The 19,358-nt window shown below is 36.7% G+C and overlaps 1 protein-coding gene across 7 annotated transcripts in view; it reads right to left on the minus strand.

Moving 5' to 3' along the window:
• Nucleotides 1–1,373: 1,373 nt before the first annotated feature.
• The window catches only part of LOC119070821 (liprin-alpha-1), a 33,870-nt gene continuing 15,885 nt past the window's right edge, over nt 1,374–19,358 (minus strand). The window contains exons 2-19 of one of the 7 annotated variants that reach the window (XM_037175313.1): nt 17,175–17,276; nt 16,031–16,195; nt 15,864–15,938; nt 15,418–15,492; nt 15,252–15,338; nt 14,898–15,185; nt 14,705–14,830; nt 11,251–11,601; nt 11,002–11,181; nt 10,556–10,936; nt 10,111–10,200; nt 8,568–8,731; nt 8,368–8,448; nt 6,497–6,695; nt 5,948–6,425; nt 5,564–5,883; nt 5,384–5,500; nt 1,374–4,451 (exon numbers count right to left, since the gene is read on the minus strand). In XM_037175313.1, the coding sequence (XP_037031208.1) occupies nt 4,362–4,451; nt 5,384–5,500; nt 5,564–5,883; nt 5,948–6,425; nt 6,497–6,695; nt 8,368–8,448; nt 8,568–8,731; nt 10,111–10,200; nt 10,556–10,936; nt 11,002–11,181; nt 11,251–11,601; nt 14,705–14,830; nt 14,898–15,185; nt 15,252–15,338; nt 15,418–15,492; nt 15,864–15,938; nt 16,031–16,195; nt 17,175–17,276 (3,369 nt within the window). In that variant the 3' untranslated portion in view covers nt 1,374–4,361. Of the gene's footprint in view, nt 4,452–5,383; nt 5,501–5,563; nt 5,884–5,947; nt 6,426–6,496; nt 6,696–8,367; nt 8,449–8,567; nt 8,732–10,110; nt 10,201–10,555; nt 10,937–11,001; nt 11,182–11,250; nt 11,602–14,692; nt 14,831–14,897; nt 15,186–15,251; nt 15,339–15,417; nt 15,493–15,863; nt 15,939–16,030; nt 16,196–17,174; nt 17,277–19,358 lie in introns of all 7 variants that reach the window. The other 6 variants (XM_037175314.1, XM_037175312.1, XM_037175318.1 and 3 more) reach the window with 6 other exon arrangements.

Genomic DNA, 19,358 nt, shown 5'->3' on the forward strand with positions numbered 1-19,358 from the left:
GTAGATGTGCAATTGTCACCGAGGCGAAATGTATTCCCTTCGTGAAATAACAGAATTAAATTAAATTAAAAAAAAAACGGAAATGGAAATCGAACTAACATTACAACTAGCTCATCATCACCCATGTTGCTCTAATACAAATCTGAAAATTTAAACCGCCACAGGAAAAATTCATAAACAAAGATTATTGTTCGAGCGCCGACGCCGTGGAAAATTGTAATCGTTTTTCGTTTAGTTTATCCCCACTATTGTTCCAACATAATTTTACATTTAGTTTTACGACTGAGGCAATCGTTTCATTAACCTACGACAGAGCGCAAGCATATCATTAGTATATTTACTGAATATTTTATGTCATTGTCCTGTGATTTCTCACACAAAATCTTTTACTTAATTTGTTTCGGCAACGATTTTACGCTATATAATTCTATATTAGATGGAATCCACTGCTTATTTTAGTCATCACTGTCGATAAATGACGAAATGCCCTGTTCCACGTGGAACTTTTTTAGCGTCCTGGTAACGTTATACGATTCACTCAACCTATATAATTTCGGTAGTTGCGGTGTATTTGACGTAACCCAAATACGATGAACATGTGTGCATGTGTACATTATGTCCAGCCTACATTTAGGCGAGATATCGGTTAAGCGCCTAGTTTTCCTCAGAGAGTATTTGCCACATACTTCGAGGAGTAGCGCGGAAATTACGCTAAGCTAGTGATCCAGACTGATCTTATTATTCATCGTAAAAGGATGTCAGTGAGGAGTCAAAACAAACAAACCTTCATCCGAATTGGTGTCTAGGTTGTGAATCCAACAGAAACTTATAGATTTGACATAGCAACGTCTGTGGAAAAATCATGTCTGTCGACGAAAATAGTAAAGAAATTTGTTGTTGAAGTGAATCACTTTTTCGGCCAAACGTGATCATCTTCAAGGAATTCAAATTTTCAAATATTCCTAGACCTCCTCTGCCTTCCTTTGTATCTCCTATAAAAGAATTTGTGGATTGTTTTTATGGATTTTTCAGGTGTAATGTCCTTCAAGCACCCAACTAACTTCAGATCAGTCAGGAATTTAACCCTCTAAATCTTTGCATGTGATTTCATCGATGATTTCAGGATTTTGTAAAATTTTAATCACTCGAAACATTTCCATTCTCTCATATGCACGGCTATCATGTTGTTAATAGGTATAAATCAGGTGTGACATGGACTAGTCCCGATGAGTCTTTGTTGCTTAAAATTCCTAATATTGGCGCCCCTTTCGCCTACCATTTGAGCCCTTCACTTTTGTTTTAGACGCCTTTGAAACCTAACGCCCGAATGCGTTTCAAGTGCGGTCCTGGTATCAATGCTTAATTGTACTTTCTTTAAATTAACAAATTTTCCTTTAGTCTAAAATTCAACTATAATTCGCTATTGGTTTCTTTTGCCATCACCAAAACATCAAAACAATTCATAGATGTAGATTTGTCAATGTGTCTAAAAGTAGAAGTCATCGGTTCGAGTGGAGAGAAATTAAAAATAAAAAAAAATTCTTTTCGCCATAAAAGTTCTCTTATTCTCTTTTACGATGTGTGGATCCGCGCAGTTTTAAGTACTATGTTTTAGTATTGTTCTCTTCTTCACTTCTTTTTACCTATTTTTTTGTTTTTTTTTTGTTTGTTTGTTTTATTATGCGAAGGGTGACTAAATTAAAAGCGTATTTTGGTACTTTATCTTTATTTTACAACATTTAATCTTTATTCTTCTTCTTGTTTCTTTTTTAATTAATTTATTTTTAAATTGGTTTTTTTCATTTCATCATTTTCGTGTTCATAAATAACGTCTTCATGACCTTCATGATCGTTATCCCACCACAAAACAAAAATCTTTAACAAAAAAAAAATCAAATAAAAAAATAATGGCCTGCCAGCCGACATGCGTATCAGTCGCTCATACGACCACAATTTGAAACTTATGCTATCTCATCCTTTTTTTTTGTTGACTATACTAGCCTCATCATCGCATCGTTTCAGAAACGGAAAATGCCTAGAACAAGGCTTTTAGGTCTTAGGTAGTCTATAGTCTAAAATGAGTGATAAATATGCACGCCAGCTTCCAGTCGATTTTATTTTATTTTTTACATGCTCGTTGCGTCGAAAACCGCCTTTTTCGTATAAGTCAAGCACTTATTACGACACTTTTAACATGTAAAATCCTGTACATAACTAGGGATGAAAAGCTGATTTGATATTTCGTGTGCTTTTATTCACCTCGTAAATAATGCTCGTCACTAATCTGTGGTCTGGCAAAATTAGTTGAATCGAATTGTATGAAATATCGGCAGTATAGATCGAAGGTGACAGAGTAGTTTAGATAAGGTTTTGAGATTAGGGAAGGCTTCTACTAGAAAATCAGAAACACAGATCAACGATCCGTCGTTTGCAATTCACTACCTTGTTTCTGAGATGGTGGAAATATTCTTCATGTTTTTGATAATTAATCGGTAGGAAATGTATGCAAACATTAAATTTCTAACTCTTTCTATCGCCTGAAGTTGACTAGATTCAATCTGAAGTTAACTTGATCGGCCACTTAACCTTGAATATATACGTTAACTTCTGTTGCACCCATATGTGCAACGGAAAGGCCGGGACGTGCGACTCAAAGTCATACCGAATTCCATATTACAAGACCATTGAATAAGACCAGTTACCGAGCATGATCTCAGTTTCATCTCGAACGACAACTGGATTTTTGAACTTTATGTCCCTAGTTCTATTCCATCACGGTGCCGAAGAAAAGATTTTGATTGAAAAGTTTTGCATATAAGACTACTCGATTTGGCTTTTTTTTTGGGTCGCCCGTCACGCCTTCCTACTGTTCGAACAAACTTTATGACCCAGAAAGGGGCGAATGAGTGAAGAGATCTCATGTGCAAAAATTTACAATCAAATTCATTTCAGGGAGACCGTGGCATGTTTTTATACAAACAAACAAGGAAATTAAAAACAAAATAACATTGTGGACTCTCTGGCAAAAAATATCTATAAAAAAAGACTAAAATGTAACTTTTGGTATATTTAAGAAAGAAATTTTCCATTCCATTTCTTAACCTGTATAATAATTTTATTTTTATATACTATAACCTCTACCCACCGCGCTCGGTTCAATATTTTTTTTTTATTTTCAATTTTTTTTATTAAATTACACAATTTACTCTATTTTTCATTTAAATTATTTTTTTTATTATTTTCCTTTGCTTTTCTTCCTTTTTCTTTCAATTTTATCATTTATCTAAACACTGAATTATGGGGGGGGGCAGTATATTGCTACCGCTAAAAACGTTTATCATCATCTTCTCTAAGGTTTTTTTTTGTTTATTTTTTAACATTCTTTTTATTAAATTCATTTTGTACAAAAAAGAAAAACAATTTGTCCCATCCGAAATGTTCGATTTTATTGGATATTTCTTGACTACCATTGTGTAAACATTTCATTTTGTTTTGTAATACTGATCAATTTACTCGAAAATTTGAAATCAAAAACTTTTTATCGAGTCGGAAAAAGAAGCTGATTGGTTGGTTGACTGGTTTGGTTTTTTATCGCTTTTTTTTAATTCATTTTGTTTATGTTTTGTGTGTTATTCAAGTTTCATTTTAAATTTATCAAAAAAAAAAATCGTCCGCAAAAATGTCACATCAAATTTTTCTTAGTTTAAAAATTGTAAATTAATTTCCATTTTGTTAAAGCTTTTTAATTTTTATGTTTTTCCTTCTTCTTCTCAATAACTCATTTAACTTTCCTCTCTTAAATTGTCAATTTTTTTTTCTCCAATTTTCTTTTCTTAAAAAAAAAGATGAAAATTCATTTTGTGATAATGTTGCGTTTCGCCGTTTTTCTCTCTTTTCCTTAGCTGCTATTTTTTTTCGTATGGATGTTGAACAGTATATATATTATCATAATGCAATTATATAAAGCCTTGATATGTAAATAGCGCATGAAGCAGTTTTCAAACAAAAACAAAGTTTCTTCCGTTCTGTTTATTGGTTATCGTCACTTTTTTTTACTTTTTTTTATTAAATAAAAACACCACTGGGAACTTGGGGTAGGAGTAATACTTTTACACTTTTTACCATTTTTTGTTAAACAAATAAAAACTTTTCAATTTTTAGTTTTCAGTTTTCCTTTTGTGAAAAATTACTTTTGGTTGCAGCATATTCAAAAAAAAAAAAACGAAAAAGAAATCGAATCCACTTTACCGTCCCGAAGATATGCTAATTTAGGAAACAAATTTTCTTTCTTTCTTCTTCTTCACATTTTTGGATTTTTCACAATTTTACTCATCACTTAGAGTGCTGAGGCTTGCGTTTGATCAGGATTTATTCAATTGTTCAGTTTCCGGTCGACGATCGGTTGCCATTTGAAGTAGACTTGTAAATTCCAGTTCAAGATTTTGACGAGCCTGAAATTTGATTCGAAAATTGGGTAAAGCAAGGTGAATAAACGACCCACTCAGTCTTCGTTCTCAAAATAAAATTTAGGGAAAAGTATGCACAAAAAACTCTTATCCGATTCTTTCGGTTATGAGCAGATTATAAGAATTTTAAACTCATCCGATTCCTTATTTTGCAAAACCAAACCAGAATGATGTTTTCTTTGGGCTGCAGTGACTGCATTTACACATATACGGTATACACTGATATACTTTCTTAAGGTAGCTCATAAGGTTGCAGTATATAACAACTGAAGAAATCGACCACTGGCATGAGGATAATGTTTCCTTCACAATAACCAGAGAATCAAGAGATCAATCGGTTCACTGACTTCAGTACTTCGTCAGTGTTGTCAGACAGAGTCATAACTCGAGAAGTACACACTCTTCGAAGTTAATTTTATGCTCTTACTCCATTTACGGAGATGTTTGAAGGGGTGGTCATACATTTGATACTTCAGAAATACATGAAGGTTAATCCACGATTAAGTCCTGTATGGCAACACTGAATTGTGGACGTCCTTTATGGATGTCCCCTCAGCAACTTCAAGCTGCTTTATGGCAAATTTCTCTGTAAGAGACAGAGCGCATTTGAAGCCGATTGATTTTTTTATAATGAACTGATTTCTTGGGAGACTTGACTTCGACTTTCATTTTTAATTACTTGCCGTCTCAGTGCTTTCAACCCATTAATTAGGAGTCCTAATTTAGGACTGAAAAGGATGCTACGACATTTCTGATAAGATCACCGAATCATCGGCCATGTACCAAAGTGACCTCTCGAAATGCTATTTTGCGTGTAGCATGTATAATGTAGCACGTTCGAAAAAAAAAACTTTGTCGAACGACATAAAGAATGTTACGAGAAAAACCAAGAACTGTTAACGCCCTGTCTCACTTACTTGTGTATTTTGTGTGGGAATCTGCAAGGCTAAGGCCATAGCATTAGCATCAAAACTTTCATCTAAAGCAATTAAGGCTCCATGAACACCTGATTCCAGTAAATTATTGCCATATTCCTTTTAAAAAAAATTAGTCACTTTAGAGCCGCCTGTGGCAACAATCGAACAACTTTTATTTACCTTGCACCCAACACTTGATATCCATCTGATCAATCGATCATTACTCCAAACTAAAACATCGGATATGGAATTTTCGCACGCCTTCCTTCGCTCTTCCAATGAAGCTCGATCGTAATTCAATCGCTTTAAGCACGATATGCCATACTGTAAACTTGTACGATGAAAACTGTCAACCATTTTCAACTGTCCCCGCAAGTCTTTTTTCGTTAAATGATCCAACATTCGAGCGTCAACTAAACACTCCATAAACGTGGTACGATATTGTGGTAAGCCTAGACTAGGAAGCCAATAGTTGCCGATCCATTCGTGGTTCATGTCACCTGCAAAGGAAAGAAATGAACATGAAGCCCACCAGTTTCGACGTTAAATGACGTTTTTCATTACCGAAGGCAAGAGTTGTGCGCGTTGTTTGTGGTGCCGATGGAGAAGTTAATGACACCATTTCTTGTATGGCAAGACGAAGTTTTAATCTATGTAACGGATTGCTGATGCCAATTTCTCTTTGAATTTCCGTATCACTGAGTGCACTCATAATAGCGCCTGACTTTACGTTTGCTCGACACGCTGCCACATACCAAGCGGGCATTCCTACCCACAATTCCAGCCAAGCAACAATTGTCGGTCCATTCCATAAAGCGAACGGTGTACCGGCTTTCATAGCTTCGCCCAACAGATCGTGACGATAGTCATGCTCCTTCTTTTTCTGTCGCCCATAATCCACCGAAGACATTTTACTGCTACGCCCACCTGATATGCTTACTGTATCGTAGTTGGAGTCGACATCGCTCATAGCTATTGATAAACCACTCATCGACATCATGCTAGCGGATCCGTCTGGCATTGAGTCCTTGACGCCTTTGACCTGATATTGGAAAGAAATCGGTGTTACACACTGTGGGGAAGTTACTGTGGGAACGCAGACGCTATGCATACCTTTTCCTTTTTACTGAAAAATCGTCCCAAGCTCGATTTGAGTCCTTTCTTCTTTTGTGCGGCAGCAGCTGCATCTCGGCTACTCGACGTTGGTGTTTGTAACATACTCATCGAACCCATTGTACTGTAATGCCGCAACGACTCCTGACTACCGTGCCGTGAGCTTAGTGGTGATGGGGCGTAATTGGAATTGCCAACTCTGTTTGTAAAAATTGTTCGAAAAAAGGGGAGGGTTAGGATTGGCCGATTACTTTTTAGCGACGCAAACTAATGGGTGCTAATGGGTTTGTTTTGTATTATGTTTGAACTTAAAAGCAATTTGTACTCTAAACATAAGCGGTTGGAGTTTGAATGTAGCAAATAAAATTGAAATATTGAATTGAAACGAAATTGAAAGACATGCACATTTTGTATCAGTGGATGTGAACGGTGACTTTATTTCTGTAAAATCTTTTTATAAACAAAAGTAACAAAAATCATTCTCCATAAAAATTTTTAAACTAAATCGTACACAAATAATTCGTTTAGTTTGTCTCGTGTGTTTTCTGTAAATAGGTTTCTCTTGGTGAATCATTGTGAAACTGAGAAATTTAAAACTAATCCGCACATTGTTAATTTGTGGGCGGTGGGCGGACTCAATTCAACCAATGAATTGGTTGCTGGTCGCTATCATTGTCTTTCCCTTGCCTATAACTCTGCTACAGTAAAATGTGAGGCTAAAACTCAAAGACATATTCAACCTGATATTTGAGCCTGAAACTCAATTACAATTTTCTTAACAGAAAGTCTTTACGGTAGCAAAGTCATGTGCATTAGAAAAATCACTAACATCGACCAACAATCCTTTTATTTACATATACTGTTGTACCTATCTACAAAATGATCTGAAATTGTCCTATTATTCATCATCGTACTACCATCTGTTATCGATAAAGACTGCAGAAGTGAGCAACAAGCTCTGACTAATGCGGTCTTATATAGCAAAAAGCATGTTCAACAAAAATGAAGTAAAAGATTTGAAAACAGTTACATCAAATGAAGTACTAGATCCGACTGATATGCTTGCCGTCTACAAAAGGGTTTTTTTTGATTCTTTTAAAAGACCCAAAGTTAAAAACGTTTCGAGGTTGAAACTTTGTGGGAGATAATTGAGACAATCATTATAGTGATGGCCAATCCGTTGGTAAGGAGGAGACTTTTGTGGAAATGGATAGTTCTGAAGACAGGACCATTTTAAAGATCACAATATACCATATCAGATGATAAACTAGTTAGTAAGCTAATCCAAATTTAGTACAGGTTTACAGTTAGCTTTGAGCCGAGTCAAATAAAGGTTCGGTAAAATATTTGACTATCAAAACCTCTGATGACGTGCCAGGAAGACAAAAGACTCGAAACAAGCGAAATGATACAAGGATTCGTCTACGACTATCCCTACCGATAAATTCAACCGAAAATAGTAAACTATTAGTGCCGATCAGAGCCGTCAGAAATAAGAAACAGACTGCGAACAATGATGAAAAATTCCGAAACGCGGATCCCTTAGACCGAATGGCGAGTGATTTATCAATACTATCGACGCATCTCGGTTGATAAACGGTAAATTGGACAACAATGGAAACGATTTGCGCAAGTATCGTTCATTGGACCGACATAGACTACTGTCCGAATGATAAAGCTTAATATTCGGTTGACTTTTGTGCAAACCATCGCGCTGTTCAAACAGATATCTCGGTCGTTCAGCGGAAAATCGAAAACTTTTCGGACTACGCTGTCGTTTGCTTTGGCGGTTATTCGTTCGAGAGCACTTGCTGTTGGAATTATTCTGTAATTTGTGTAAAAAGTGTAAATTGTGTTTTGTGTCGTCTAACCTATGGCTGTGGTAATAAGGTGTTGTATGATATAACCTTAGATTGTTGTGTCCTTGGCTAGGCGAAAGCCCCATTGAGCGTCTGCCAGGCAGCGTTAAGAAAGGAATATTTATCGGGCAAATTAATTTCGATGCAATTCGATGGGATGTGGTTTGTTAGTTCGACAAATTGTGAAATTTGTAAAAAAAAACGAAACTTACCGTCTTAGCTCTTCTTGACTGTGAGCTAAAGCTTGAGCGACTCGTTCTAACCGTATTGATCTTGCAGTCAGTGGTGAGGCTGCTCCGCCAGAACTTGAGTCTCCTAACGACATACCATGAAGCTCGTCACGTGATACGTCAGCTGATAGTGCGGGTAGGTTAAGCTATTCGATGGAACAGATAGAATATTTGTTCAGAAAAAATCGACGATTGAAAGACAAAAATGACATTTGTTTGTGGTGAGTGTTAGTGTTGTGTGTTCAATGCAACAAAAAATAAAATTGTCGGAATGATACTTTCCAAAAGTATCTTTTAGTAAAAAGACAATCAATGCTTCTGCCCCCGACTGATGCCTCTCCGCAGTTCGAGGTTCGAGCCTCGAGGAGAGATTTTTTGATTTGAACAGACTATCGGAAATTGAAGTAAAACCACAAATCGAAGAAGTAGGACTACCCGAGGACAGAAAAGAAAGGAATCACGCGGCCATTAGTGAATAAAACATTTAGATGGGAGAACCAGCGGAACGCAATATTTTGTGAAAGCAGAGTGTCTGTTATGATAAGGCTCAGGTCAATTTTGCATGAATCTGTCCAGAAAACAGCTGGACCTGAATCTTAAATGATCGATTTTGATCTGAGATAAAATGCTCTGACAACCGTAAATAGTAATCAGATTAAATCTGACCTGAAATCTGACAGGTTACCTGAAAGTTCAGCAGATTCAGGTCGAGTTTTTTGTTGAGACCTGAAAATATTGAGACGGCAACCAGTGCTGCACCGGCTATCAATAAGCCCACTGGGCGATGGATGCAATCGATCGATACTTTCAATATGAACCGACTGTAACGAATTTGTAAGAATAGAGACAGGCCTGTATTGGCTACAAAAAGGCGAGTCAGACGTTCTACTTGAACAGCAGAAATTCTACTCGGTCAGGGTATGGGAATTTTAAGTAAAAAATGCAATGGTGCATTAGGATTTGCCCGATTAGCCCACATGGTCAGTTCGGGCCTGGCAGCAGATAATGTATGACCGGAAAGTATAATTCTCTGCTTGCGATAAAGTTGGGTTCTGATTGTCGTTGATTGTCTTTTTACTTCAATGGAAAATGTATTTTTGAGTTGTTTTTGTAAGTCGGGTTGTCTTTTACAGACGGCCAGAATGTCATTAGAATATCTATGGATTATGTATACTTAAGACGATCTAAGTTTTTCCAATAGATTGATGATACTAAATCTAGCCGTCCGTAAAAGTGTAAGCTTATGAAGTATTTTCTGTCAGCTAAAAAGACGTGTGCGGCATATGCAATTACGAACAGAAAAATGTTACTGTGGACACACGTTTGGATGTGCCACTATACTAGAAAAAAAAGTGCAAACAAAAATGTGTTATGCATGCGAAGCAAATGGAACAAATAAATTAGGAACAATAAACCAACGACGAGGAATTTTAATTCAATTCAGCGACAGGGTCTCTATGTTGTGTCAGTTCTGTTTTGCAAATTTTTATTCTTAACAAAAAATAAAATTTTCATTCAAATTCACCTGACTAGAAGGAAGAGATTCGGATAACTGGCCTGGACTAATCGAGGCCGCGTACTGATGAATATGTGCTGGTGACATTGAGGCAGGCGCCTACATTAATGAAGTTGTTCGAATTTAGTTTTAAACGAAAGAACAAAAAATCAATTTCTTTTCTGGGAAATTCATTCAACACAACACAAACATTGCAAAAAAGAAATAAAACATAAAAATTTGATGGTCGATTGCAGCTCGTATAATGTGAAACAAGCAGCGCAATTATTATGAACGAGAATCTTTTTTGGTCAACGACATTCACTCGGTTGGCTCAAAATAACAATTTGTGAAGCATTCTCAGCTTCGATTTTTTTCTTCGGGTTTTTCTAAAAACTTATTTTAACGAACAAAGAACACAACCACCACGGAAATATTAAGATCTTTAGTAATTAGTAAGCTGGCGTGTACTGACCGTATGATATTTGTGTAAATAATCTCTGTTCGGACTGTTTGGCGTACTGCGACCACTTAACGGTGGACTCTGTCGGTCTATCGACCGTCCACGTGCTAACAGGTTCATGTGTTCCAAGCTTCCGACACGTGATTCTAGTTCTTCAGCCCGAGCTTCGGTTGATTGCTTTTCCTCCTGGATCAGCCGTATCTCGTTGTTGATGGCGTCCAATTGTTCCTGAAGCATCATGGCCAATGTTTGAGCGTCGGTATGACCGCTGGGCGACATCATTTCGCCCGTACTGAAAAGACTCTCCGCATCGTCGCCATCGACACCGCCAGAAACATCGAATCCTTGCTGAACGTTAGCCAGTACGTGTGCCTGTTGCATTTTGCCCCATTCCTAAAAACAATTTTTTTTGCGGTTACATTTTCGCTTCGTTAGGTTGGGCGAATCAAAAATCTTACCTGTTCGGCTAAGCTTCTGGCATAAGCTTGTTCCTCTTCCAGTCTTTGTTTGTTTCGTCGCAGTGATTGTGTATCGAAACTGGTGTGTGAAGCACTCCTTGAAAAATTCGACTGTTCAGCATTGCTTGGAGATAAACTACGTGTTAAAGCTTCAGTCTGTTGAATGTTGAACGCAATTTCCTGTAAATATTTCGAATTGTCGGTCAACCAAAAATTGTTCTTTTCGCTGAATCGAATAGGTGAACGTACTTGCTGCAACATTTGTCTTTTGAAATTCTCTATTTCGAGTCTAGTCTTTGACAATTCTTTCATGATGTCGCCCTTCTCTTGGTGCAATTCTTCGGCCAATTTGCGTGCCTTCTCTAATTCCTGCGTCAGAACATTCTTCTCGTCCAGCGCGTGCATACGCTCTTTCAAATGGACCTGCAACCGGTCATTCGACTCGGACAGCAGTTTGTCCACCGTCGACGATAGACGAGAATTGTGCTCCTCGTTCATTTTCAACCGTTGATTCAATCGCATCACTTCGGCATTTTTCTCGTCCAAATTCGTTTCCAATCGTGAAATGCGATCTTCTGCCGAACCGTGACGCTCTTGAGCCTGTAAATGTGATAAATTTGATGAAGGACTATTCGCCGTAAGAGAGGGGATGCCATTAAAAACAATCAACAAAATCAAAATCGAGATAAAAACAAGCGAGTTGATAAAGGAACCAATAATGGACATGCTAGGAATGTTAGAAACGACAAAAATATTTTGAAAGAAAAAACAACTCGGAATATTAAATCGTCAGAGTATTTTTCGAGTTCTTAGCTTAGTTGCTAAATTAGTTAGGAAAATGCAACGAATCTAAGGAGGATCAATTGTTGTCATTAACATTAATGGAAGCAAACAAATCAAAACGAATTACATTGTGGACTCACTCGAGACCAATACCACACATGGACATATATCGCGAACAAAGAATAACTCGGCGGTATAAAAACATGCAGAATTGGTTTGTTAACATAGTGTTATCGATGAAAATTATAAATGGAGATAACTCGACAGCTACTTAAAAAAGGAAATTTAGTCGAGAAAGGTAAGCAAAGACATATTGTAAACGTGAATCGATTCGTCAATTCTTAAAACTCTCGGTGTATCTAACCAACCACTTATTATTCGACTTGTTTATAATTTCTGTGAAATATCTTCAAAGAATTGTCGAGAATGCATTCAGTAAGTCTTCAGTTTGAATGTACGTTGTTACTTTCACAATGTCTTCCATTTTGAAAAGGTAGTTTTGCTGGGTAGCTGAAACATTGGAGCAAACCTCTAACAGCAATAGATGTGAGAAACAATGAACAACAATATCACTTCAAATTACTGTCGAAATCTTGTTTAGTATCTGCAATCGTCATTAGTGTTCAGAAACAATGAGACTTCAAACACCGACAAACATACGGTGGGAGAATTATAAGAAGTTACATTCCACATACGATTTGCACTTTATAATACAAATACATACGTAAATGTCATAACGTTGGTAATGCATGTGGAATGAATAGCGTCGATTGGATTCCAACTGAGTCGCCTTTTATGGACGGCTTTATCATCTGTTATCAACAACGACGCCAGAGATAAATAACTCAGCTCTATCTAACGTCGTCTTAAATGTCAAACGACATTTAAAAACACATGAAGTAAGAGATTCTCATCAATCTACTGGAAATGTTTAGATCAAATGAAGTAGTAGATTCGATAACTGTCTTGCAATATATGCTTGCCGTCCGTGAAAGGTGTTTTAAGCAAGATCGTTAATTAAAAATTGTTAATTGTAGAGCACAAAATGCGGTTAACGAAATTTAAAACAAGAAAAAACGAAAAAAAATCAAATTTGTATAAAATACAATAATTGAGTATAGAAAAAGAGTAGTGCAGGTGTCAATTTAAGATGTTCAATTTAATTGATTCGTGATAAAGACTGGAATAAAAAACTAAAATAAATCTTTTTAGAAAACGATTGTGGCAAAAATTTAAGATTTTTTGCTCTGTGTTGTTTGACATAAAATAATTAATTTTCCAAAGAATAAAAATTTTGGTCCATTTCGGTGTGTATTGTAAGAAAACTTCTAAATATTAAGAAAAAAAAACATTTAAAGCCAACATGTTCCATAATAATGATTAACCAGTTTGTGTGGCTAATCAAATATTTAATCTGTCGAAATCAAGCAATTGAATTGTTAGTGTTTGACAGCGATACCCCCGTATCTTATTTACAGTTGTTTAATAGTTAGTTAGTCAGTTGTCCTTAAATTACACAATTGACTTCCATTGAGTTACACCAATGTTCAAGAGATATGAGTTCAATGAGTGTCTCACTTCACATAAAGTACATATTTAATCCTATAAGATTTGGTGGATTTGGTCACCCTGCACATTACATAGACACAATTTTATGCAAACGTACGAGGACTGGACTTACTTTCTAGTCTAGGTAATTATGCGAAAAATAGTACTGAACTGTACACTGAAATCATGCAGCTTGTACTCCCCAACAGGGCCTAATTTCTGAAGACTTACCAGAACTTTTACCAGTGAATTCGGTAAATTATTACCAGTAGTAGGCCCTGATAAGCCAGTGCTACTATGGGTCACGATTCTAGTTATTCGGCCCTTTTCCATTACTCACGATTGAGAGTAATAAAGTGGAACCACATCAGACATAGAGGCGAGTTACTATACTGCCAAATAGGGTCTTATGAAGTTTGGATGCATCTATGATGAAATATATACACCTAAACATTTCAACTTCTATTTCATCGTAGATGCATCCAAACCACATAACCACCTATTTGGCCCAAAAGCACATTAAATTACCTGTCAAATGAAACCCTACACGACCATATACGTTTTGTGAACAGGGTAAGTCTTCGGTTGAAAACTTTAACTACACAGATTTCAGTGTCGATGAATTTTAAACACAATAAGTCCTCATTCGACTCAATAGTACGTGTAATCACCTTTCTAATGACACCCCACACGACCATATACGGCTCGTGAAACTGGAGAAATTTTTGTAAGAAAAGTGCAAGTTTTCGGTTTTTGATCACCTTTCACCAGCCACACAAACGTCGAAGAATTTTTTTGAAAGTGGTTTTGGCTTCTAGGGTCGAATACCTTTCAAGGCACATATAAAAAATTCCACTGGAAAATGCGTCCGATTTCGGTAGGCTGTTTTTCAAAAGAATCCCTACAGAGAATTAAATGTTACGTCAATTTGTTAACAAAGGGTATATACGGAGCATCGCATTCAGTCTGGTTTCGCAATTATTTTTTTAATTTAAGAGGCTCATTACGCAAAGAATAAATAATCGAAAGGTCGCGATAACTCAGTATAGATATAAAGTAACCATGGTCCTGACTCCTCTGACTAAATTTCTTCCGTTGCGCCGTCGAAACAATACAATCGCTTTCATTTCCCACTTCAACAGATTGCAATTTTGACAAATTAGTATACTTAGACTTAGTACCATATATCTGTTTCAACATTGACTACGACGAATTACCAAACGACAAAAATAGAAACTTTCGTACAATCAATACAATCAATACAATTCCAATAAATTATTTTCAATTTTTTTTTTAAATATAGAAAAAAAATAGTGAAGATTGTCTTTCGGTTAAAAAGACATCTTTTGACCCCGCCTACCTGCGTTCCTACCTGCGTGAGGGCTTCCATACGAGCCTTCAACTGTTCTTCCATTTCAGGTAATTTCGACAACTGAGCCAACTTCTGTTCCGATAATTCTAATTTCTCTTGAATGGCAGCGATTTTCTCATCTTGAAGCTATGAAAGACGACGAAGAAAACATTGATTTGGTCACTCTCAAAGAAAACCGAAAATGTCCCCAAACCTTTAGCTGAGCCTCTTTGTGTCTCAGTTCCTGCTCCAATTTCTCATTCAAATCGTGAAGTGACGTTGACTCCCTTTGAGCATGCAGGTAACGTTTCTCCAGTGTGGCAATACGTTCCTCTTGGTCTTCCTTTTGAGCGACATTTTCACGCAAGTCCCGCTGCAATTTAACGCAATGTTCCTGTGCTTTACCGAATTCTTTCTGATGTTTCGACAAATTGTCTTCCAGCTCGCTGATTTTATTATTCAAATCCGACACTCGACGTTGCCATTGTGATAGTTCGGAGGTCTAATCGAGAAAAAGGAAATTGTTTGATCGGCAAAAATCAATCGAACTTTTGTTGAGGGAAATTACTTGTTTCTCAATGATTGTCTGTAATTCATGCGTTTTGCCAGCATAATCCACCGTTTCTTGACTTTCACCATTGAGACCTTGACCAGTCTGTTCAATCGTATCCGATGCGGATAACAATAAATTAATACGACAAACTAATCGAATTAAACGTATTCAGAATCATTACCTTTTCACCATCTCCATTTTCCTTCGTACCATCTTGGTTCGACAGTTGAATTGCACCGGATTTGAATTGTTGTAACTGTGAAAAGATGTTGTTAAATATGAAATAAGCCAATAAACGAAATAGGAAATGGCAATTTGTCGTCTTGTCTGTGTATTGTAGTTGGTGTATACAAAATGTTGTTCACATACAATATCCCCGAAAGGGTTAAGCAAGTTTTCCATTATGGAAATTTCAGTCAATATTTTGTCAAGTTTTTTCGTTGAGAGCTTTTTATTACTTTCCGAAAAGGTTCCATCAATGTTTAGCCTCGGAAAAGTTATGCTCATCACACAAAACTTCTGACAGATTTTGTTGTTGTATTGATTCATCAACAAGGTTTATTATGTCGACGGAAATGTTATTTTATGAAAGTTTGTCGTAACAAAATAAGCTAATTGACGGCTTACCTCTTCTTTGGTTGTACTTAATTCTTCTTCTAAGGCTGTATTTTTCTCTAATGATACTCGCAATCGCTCGCGCACCTATTCAATAGCAAAATTATTGTTAATGACTTTTCGGTCGAACACCAGCGGTAAACTTCATGTAGCGAGTACACGTCTTGTCTTATACATACCTTTTCATCTAATGCTTTATGGTGTTCGAATAAACTTTTCAGCGCTTTCAGAACTTCCACTTCACTGGAGACACCGCTTTGTGCTGCCGCTTGGCGCTTCACAACTGTCATTCGTAACGAGCGTTCATGCCGAGATACTAGACATTCCAAATGTTCCAACAGTAACTGAAATGGTAAGAAAATAGTAAATGCCTGGAGGCTGGAAAGTTATTCTTACACTTAAGATAAATAGCTAGCTCACGATTCACTACATCCATTTTCGTAGTAAGTTTGTATTTTCAGAAGGGTTTGACCGATAAACTTTATTCTCAACCTCAACTTTTAGTGGAGAAGGAGACTTAAAACTGGCAGGGACATCACGGCAGAAAATTTGATTTCTTCTGAGATGTGTCACATCTGAGACAATAACTTACGATCCCAATCGAGTAAGAAATTAGTTCTCGCTATATTCGTTTGTCAACTCACTGGTTATCGGTGGGTTCTGATATAACCCCTCAAAATCCGTGCTTCCACCTACGTAATAAACACAAACCAAGCGAGCTAAAGAAGCAGAAGAAGCGAACTAAACTTAATCTATTCGAAATCGGATAAATGTAATATCAGTAAGACTGCTAACTAAGAGCCGGTCAGTGGCAACCTAGGTACTCGACCCACTTATCCTGAGAAACGTTTTACTTTTTAGTGTAATCACATCCCGATTTTATGCCATAGACCAATAGCCCAGGCGTACATATCAGCCCCTAATAGCGTCACTGGTAAGACCTGGTAAAAAACAGGACTTTTGTGTTATCGGGTTTCAAAAATGTAATTCGGGTCGGGTGATGTAAGGCTTTCAATTTTATCGGGCTCTGCGTTTTTCGAAAACTCTCGACCCGCAGATCTATAACCAATACGAAAAATGTTTGGCACTAGAGCGCTAGAGTGACCCTAACAATATCTTTCTTCAGGAGGTACAAATTCATTTTTCGGACTCAGGACTTCTTTAGGGCTAGAGATGAGACAATTTTTTGTCATAGGTTTTGTCATTAACATGACATGGGTCATAAACCGTAGCCTCATCGGGACTGATGACCACGTAACCTTTCAGTCTATCTTTCTTCAAATGTACAAACTATTTCCCAGGTACAAAATCATACAAACTCACCCTTGTGTTGTTCCGTTCAGCTTTCAATTCAGCTATTTCTTCATCTCTTTCCAATAAGGTTTCACGAGCCTGTGTTAGTTCTTTAGTGAGCGTGGCAAATTCCTGTAACAATTGAAATTATTAGTAAAGAGCTTGAATCTAGTTTTATTTGATTTAAAACATCTTTTAAAAGAAATGGTTTCACAGAAGTAGAAAAATTGATCATCATTAACGAAGCCTTTGTAGTCGTTGATTTATCTCAACGAATCTACCCATTCGAAGCAAAATAGTACGAAAAAAGAAAACTTTGACTTCATTGTTTTACATTGTGGGGGAGTTGAGAACATATCCAATTGTTGTTGGTAACGATCCATAAATGTACATATAATTTACCATTAGTGAATGGCATTAAAGCAAAGTTTTGAGAAATTAAGTTTCATGTTTTGCTTTTGCATATTATTTTTTATTGAATTTTGCCATTTTCTGTTATAAAATAAAATTAGCAAGCGACCGTCGTTGTTGTGCCAGTTAATAATATTCTAGGCATATTGCTTGCCTCATAATTAACTTCCCGTACGTACAATTTGTCCCTTTGTTGGTGTATGAACGAACTCTCACAACTTTTTTTTTATTGCAAGAAAAGGTTTCGCAGTGGAAATAAAAATTCTATTTACATTTAACTGGTCAATGGAAAATGTTCGAAATATTATACCGTGACGTCAATGATTAAAGATGAATGCTCAACCTTAGGCATTAATTTGTTGTATTATTGTACGTCGTTTCTTGCAATTGTCCCCAAAATAATGCCGTGAACGCTGTTATGCTTTATTTCCCTGTGTCAGGATTATTTTCAACTGATTTGTTAATTCTAATCTGACCTGCGACCACATCCCTAAATGTCAGTCTTGATAACCCTTACAATGTAGGTCCTACACCCTTTTAGGGCTTCTGGTTTATACTATTGTGACGACGCAAAGAGACTCACTCGTATTTTTCCAGAATTGAAGGGCTAATGTAAGGATGAGCAATGTTGGAGCTCTAACTGCTGATTACACAAAAGTGCTCAGTTTAAGCTGAGTATCGTTTAATTACATTAATAGATTTCATGGCTTCATTTTGAGATAGCCTTTTACATAACATGGGGTTTTTATGAAAAGTAGAGTTTTCGTGTCTGATTTGTTCATTCGAGGCAAAGCTGAGATCAATAAACACACGAAAACGAGACCTTTCATTTTTGTCCCGAATTACGTAATTACGTAATTGGTAAAAGACTATCCATGCTTAAAGTCAATTTAATTTTCATTCCTAGAGTTGTAATAACTGCCCCATGCGAAAGTTCACTATTACAAATTTACATAGCAGTTTTCTCCTTGCGAATGATTAGAGGGATTCTTTTGAAAATCCAAATATCAAAATCGGACACATTTCGTCTGGGATTGATATATACATGGTTTGAAAGGTCTTTGCCAGTAGACCTTAAAACAGGCCTCACACAGTCTCGAGCCACACCTGGTTGCTGGTGGAAGATCTCCGAAGTTGGAAAAATAGTGTTTTTTATCCGAATTTTTTGGCCGTTATAAATGATCGTTCCGGGTGAGATTGGGCTCGTTGGAAAGCTGAGCTTAAGTACTTTCGGCTCATGCCTAGTTTGATTAGATTCATTGATATATGTTTGCAAAAATTTGCAAGAAAAATTTTCAAAATCTGTGTGAACTTTAGACAGGTCTGAGCTGGTACTGATGACGCTTAATGTGAACCTAACATGCTAGTTGTAACATACATTGTCTAAGCTTTCCGTTGATACCTCATTTGTAGTGCTGGTGTTTGCTGACATAACAGAACTTTATGTTAATACAACCGCTACTCCTAAAACTCGTCAGCAATCACCAGCACTACAAATGAGGTATCAATGAAAAGCTTAGACAATGTATGTTACGACTAGCATCTTAGGTTCACATTAAGCGTCATCGGTACCAGCCCAGACCTGTCTAAAATTCACACAGATTTTTTAAAAAAATTCCTGCATTTTTTGCAAACATATATCAATGAATCTAATAAAACTAGGCATGACCCGAAAGTACTTGAGCTCAGCTTTTCAACAAGACCACTCTCACCCGGAACGATCATTTATAACGGCCTAAAATTTTGGATAAGAAACACTATTTTTCCAACTTCGGAGATCTTCCACCAGCAACCATATGTGGC

This window comes from Bradysia coprophila (genome assembly GCF_014529535.1).
Source record: "Bradysia coprophila strain Holo2 chromosome IV unlocalized genomic scaffold, BU_Bcop_v1 contig_106, whole genome shotgun sequence".
Taxonomy (NCBI): domain Eukaryota; kingdom Metazoa; phylum Arthropoda; class Insecta; order Diptera; family Sciaridae; genus Bradysia; species Bradysia coprophila.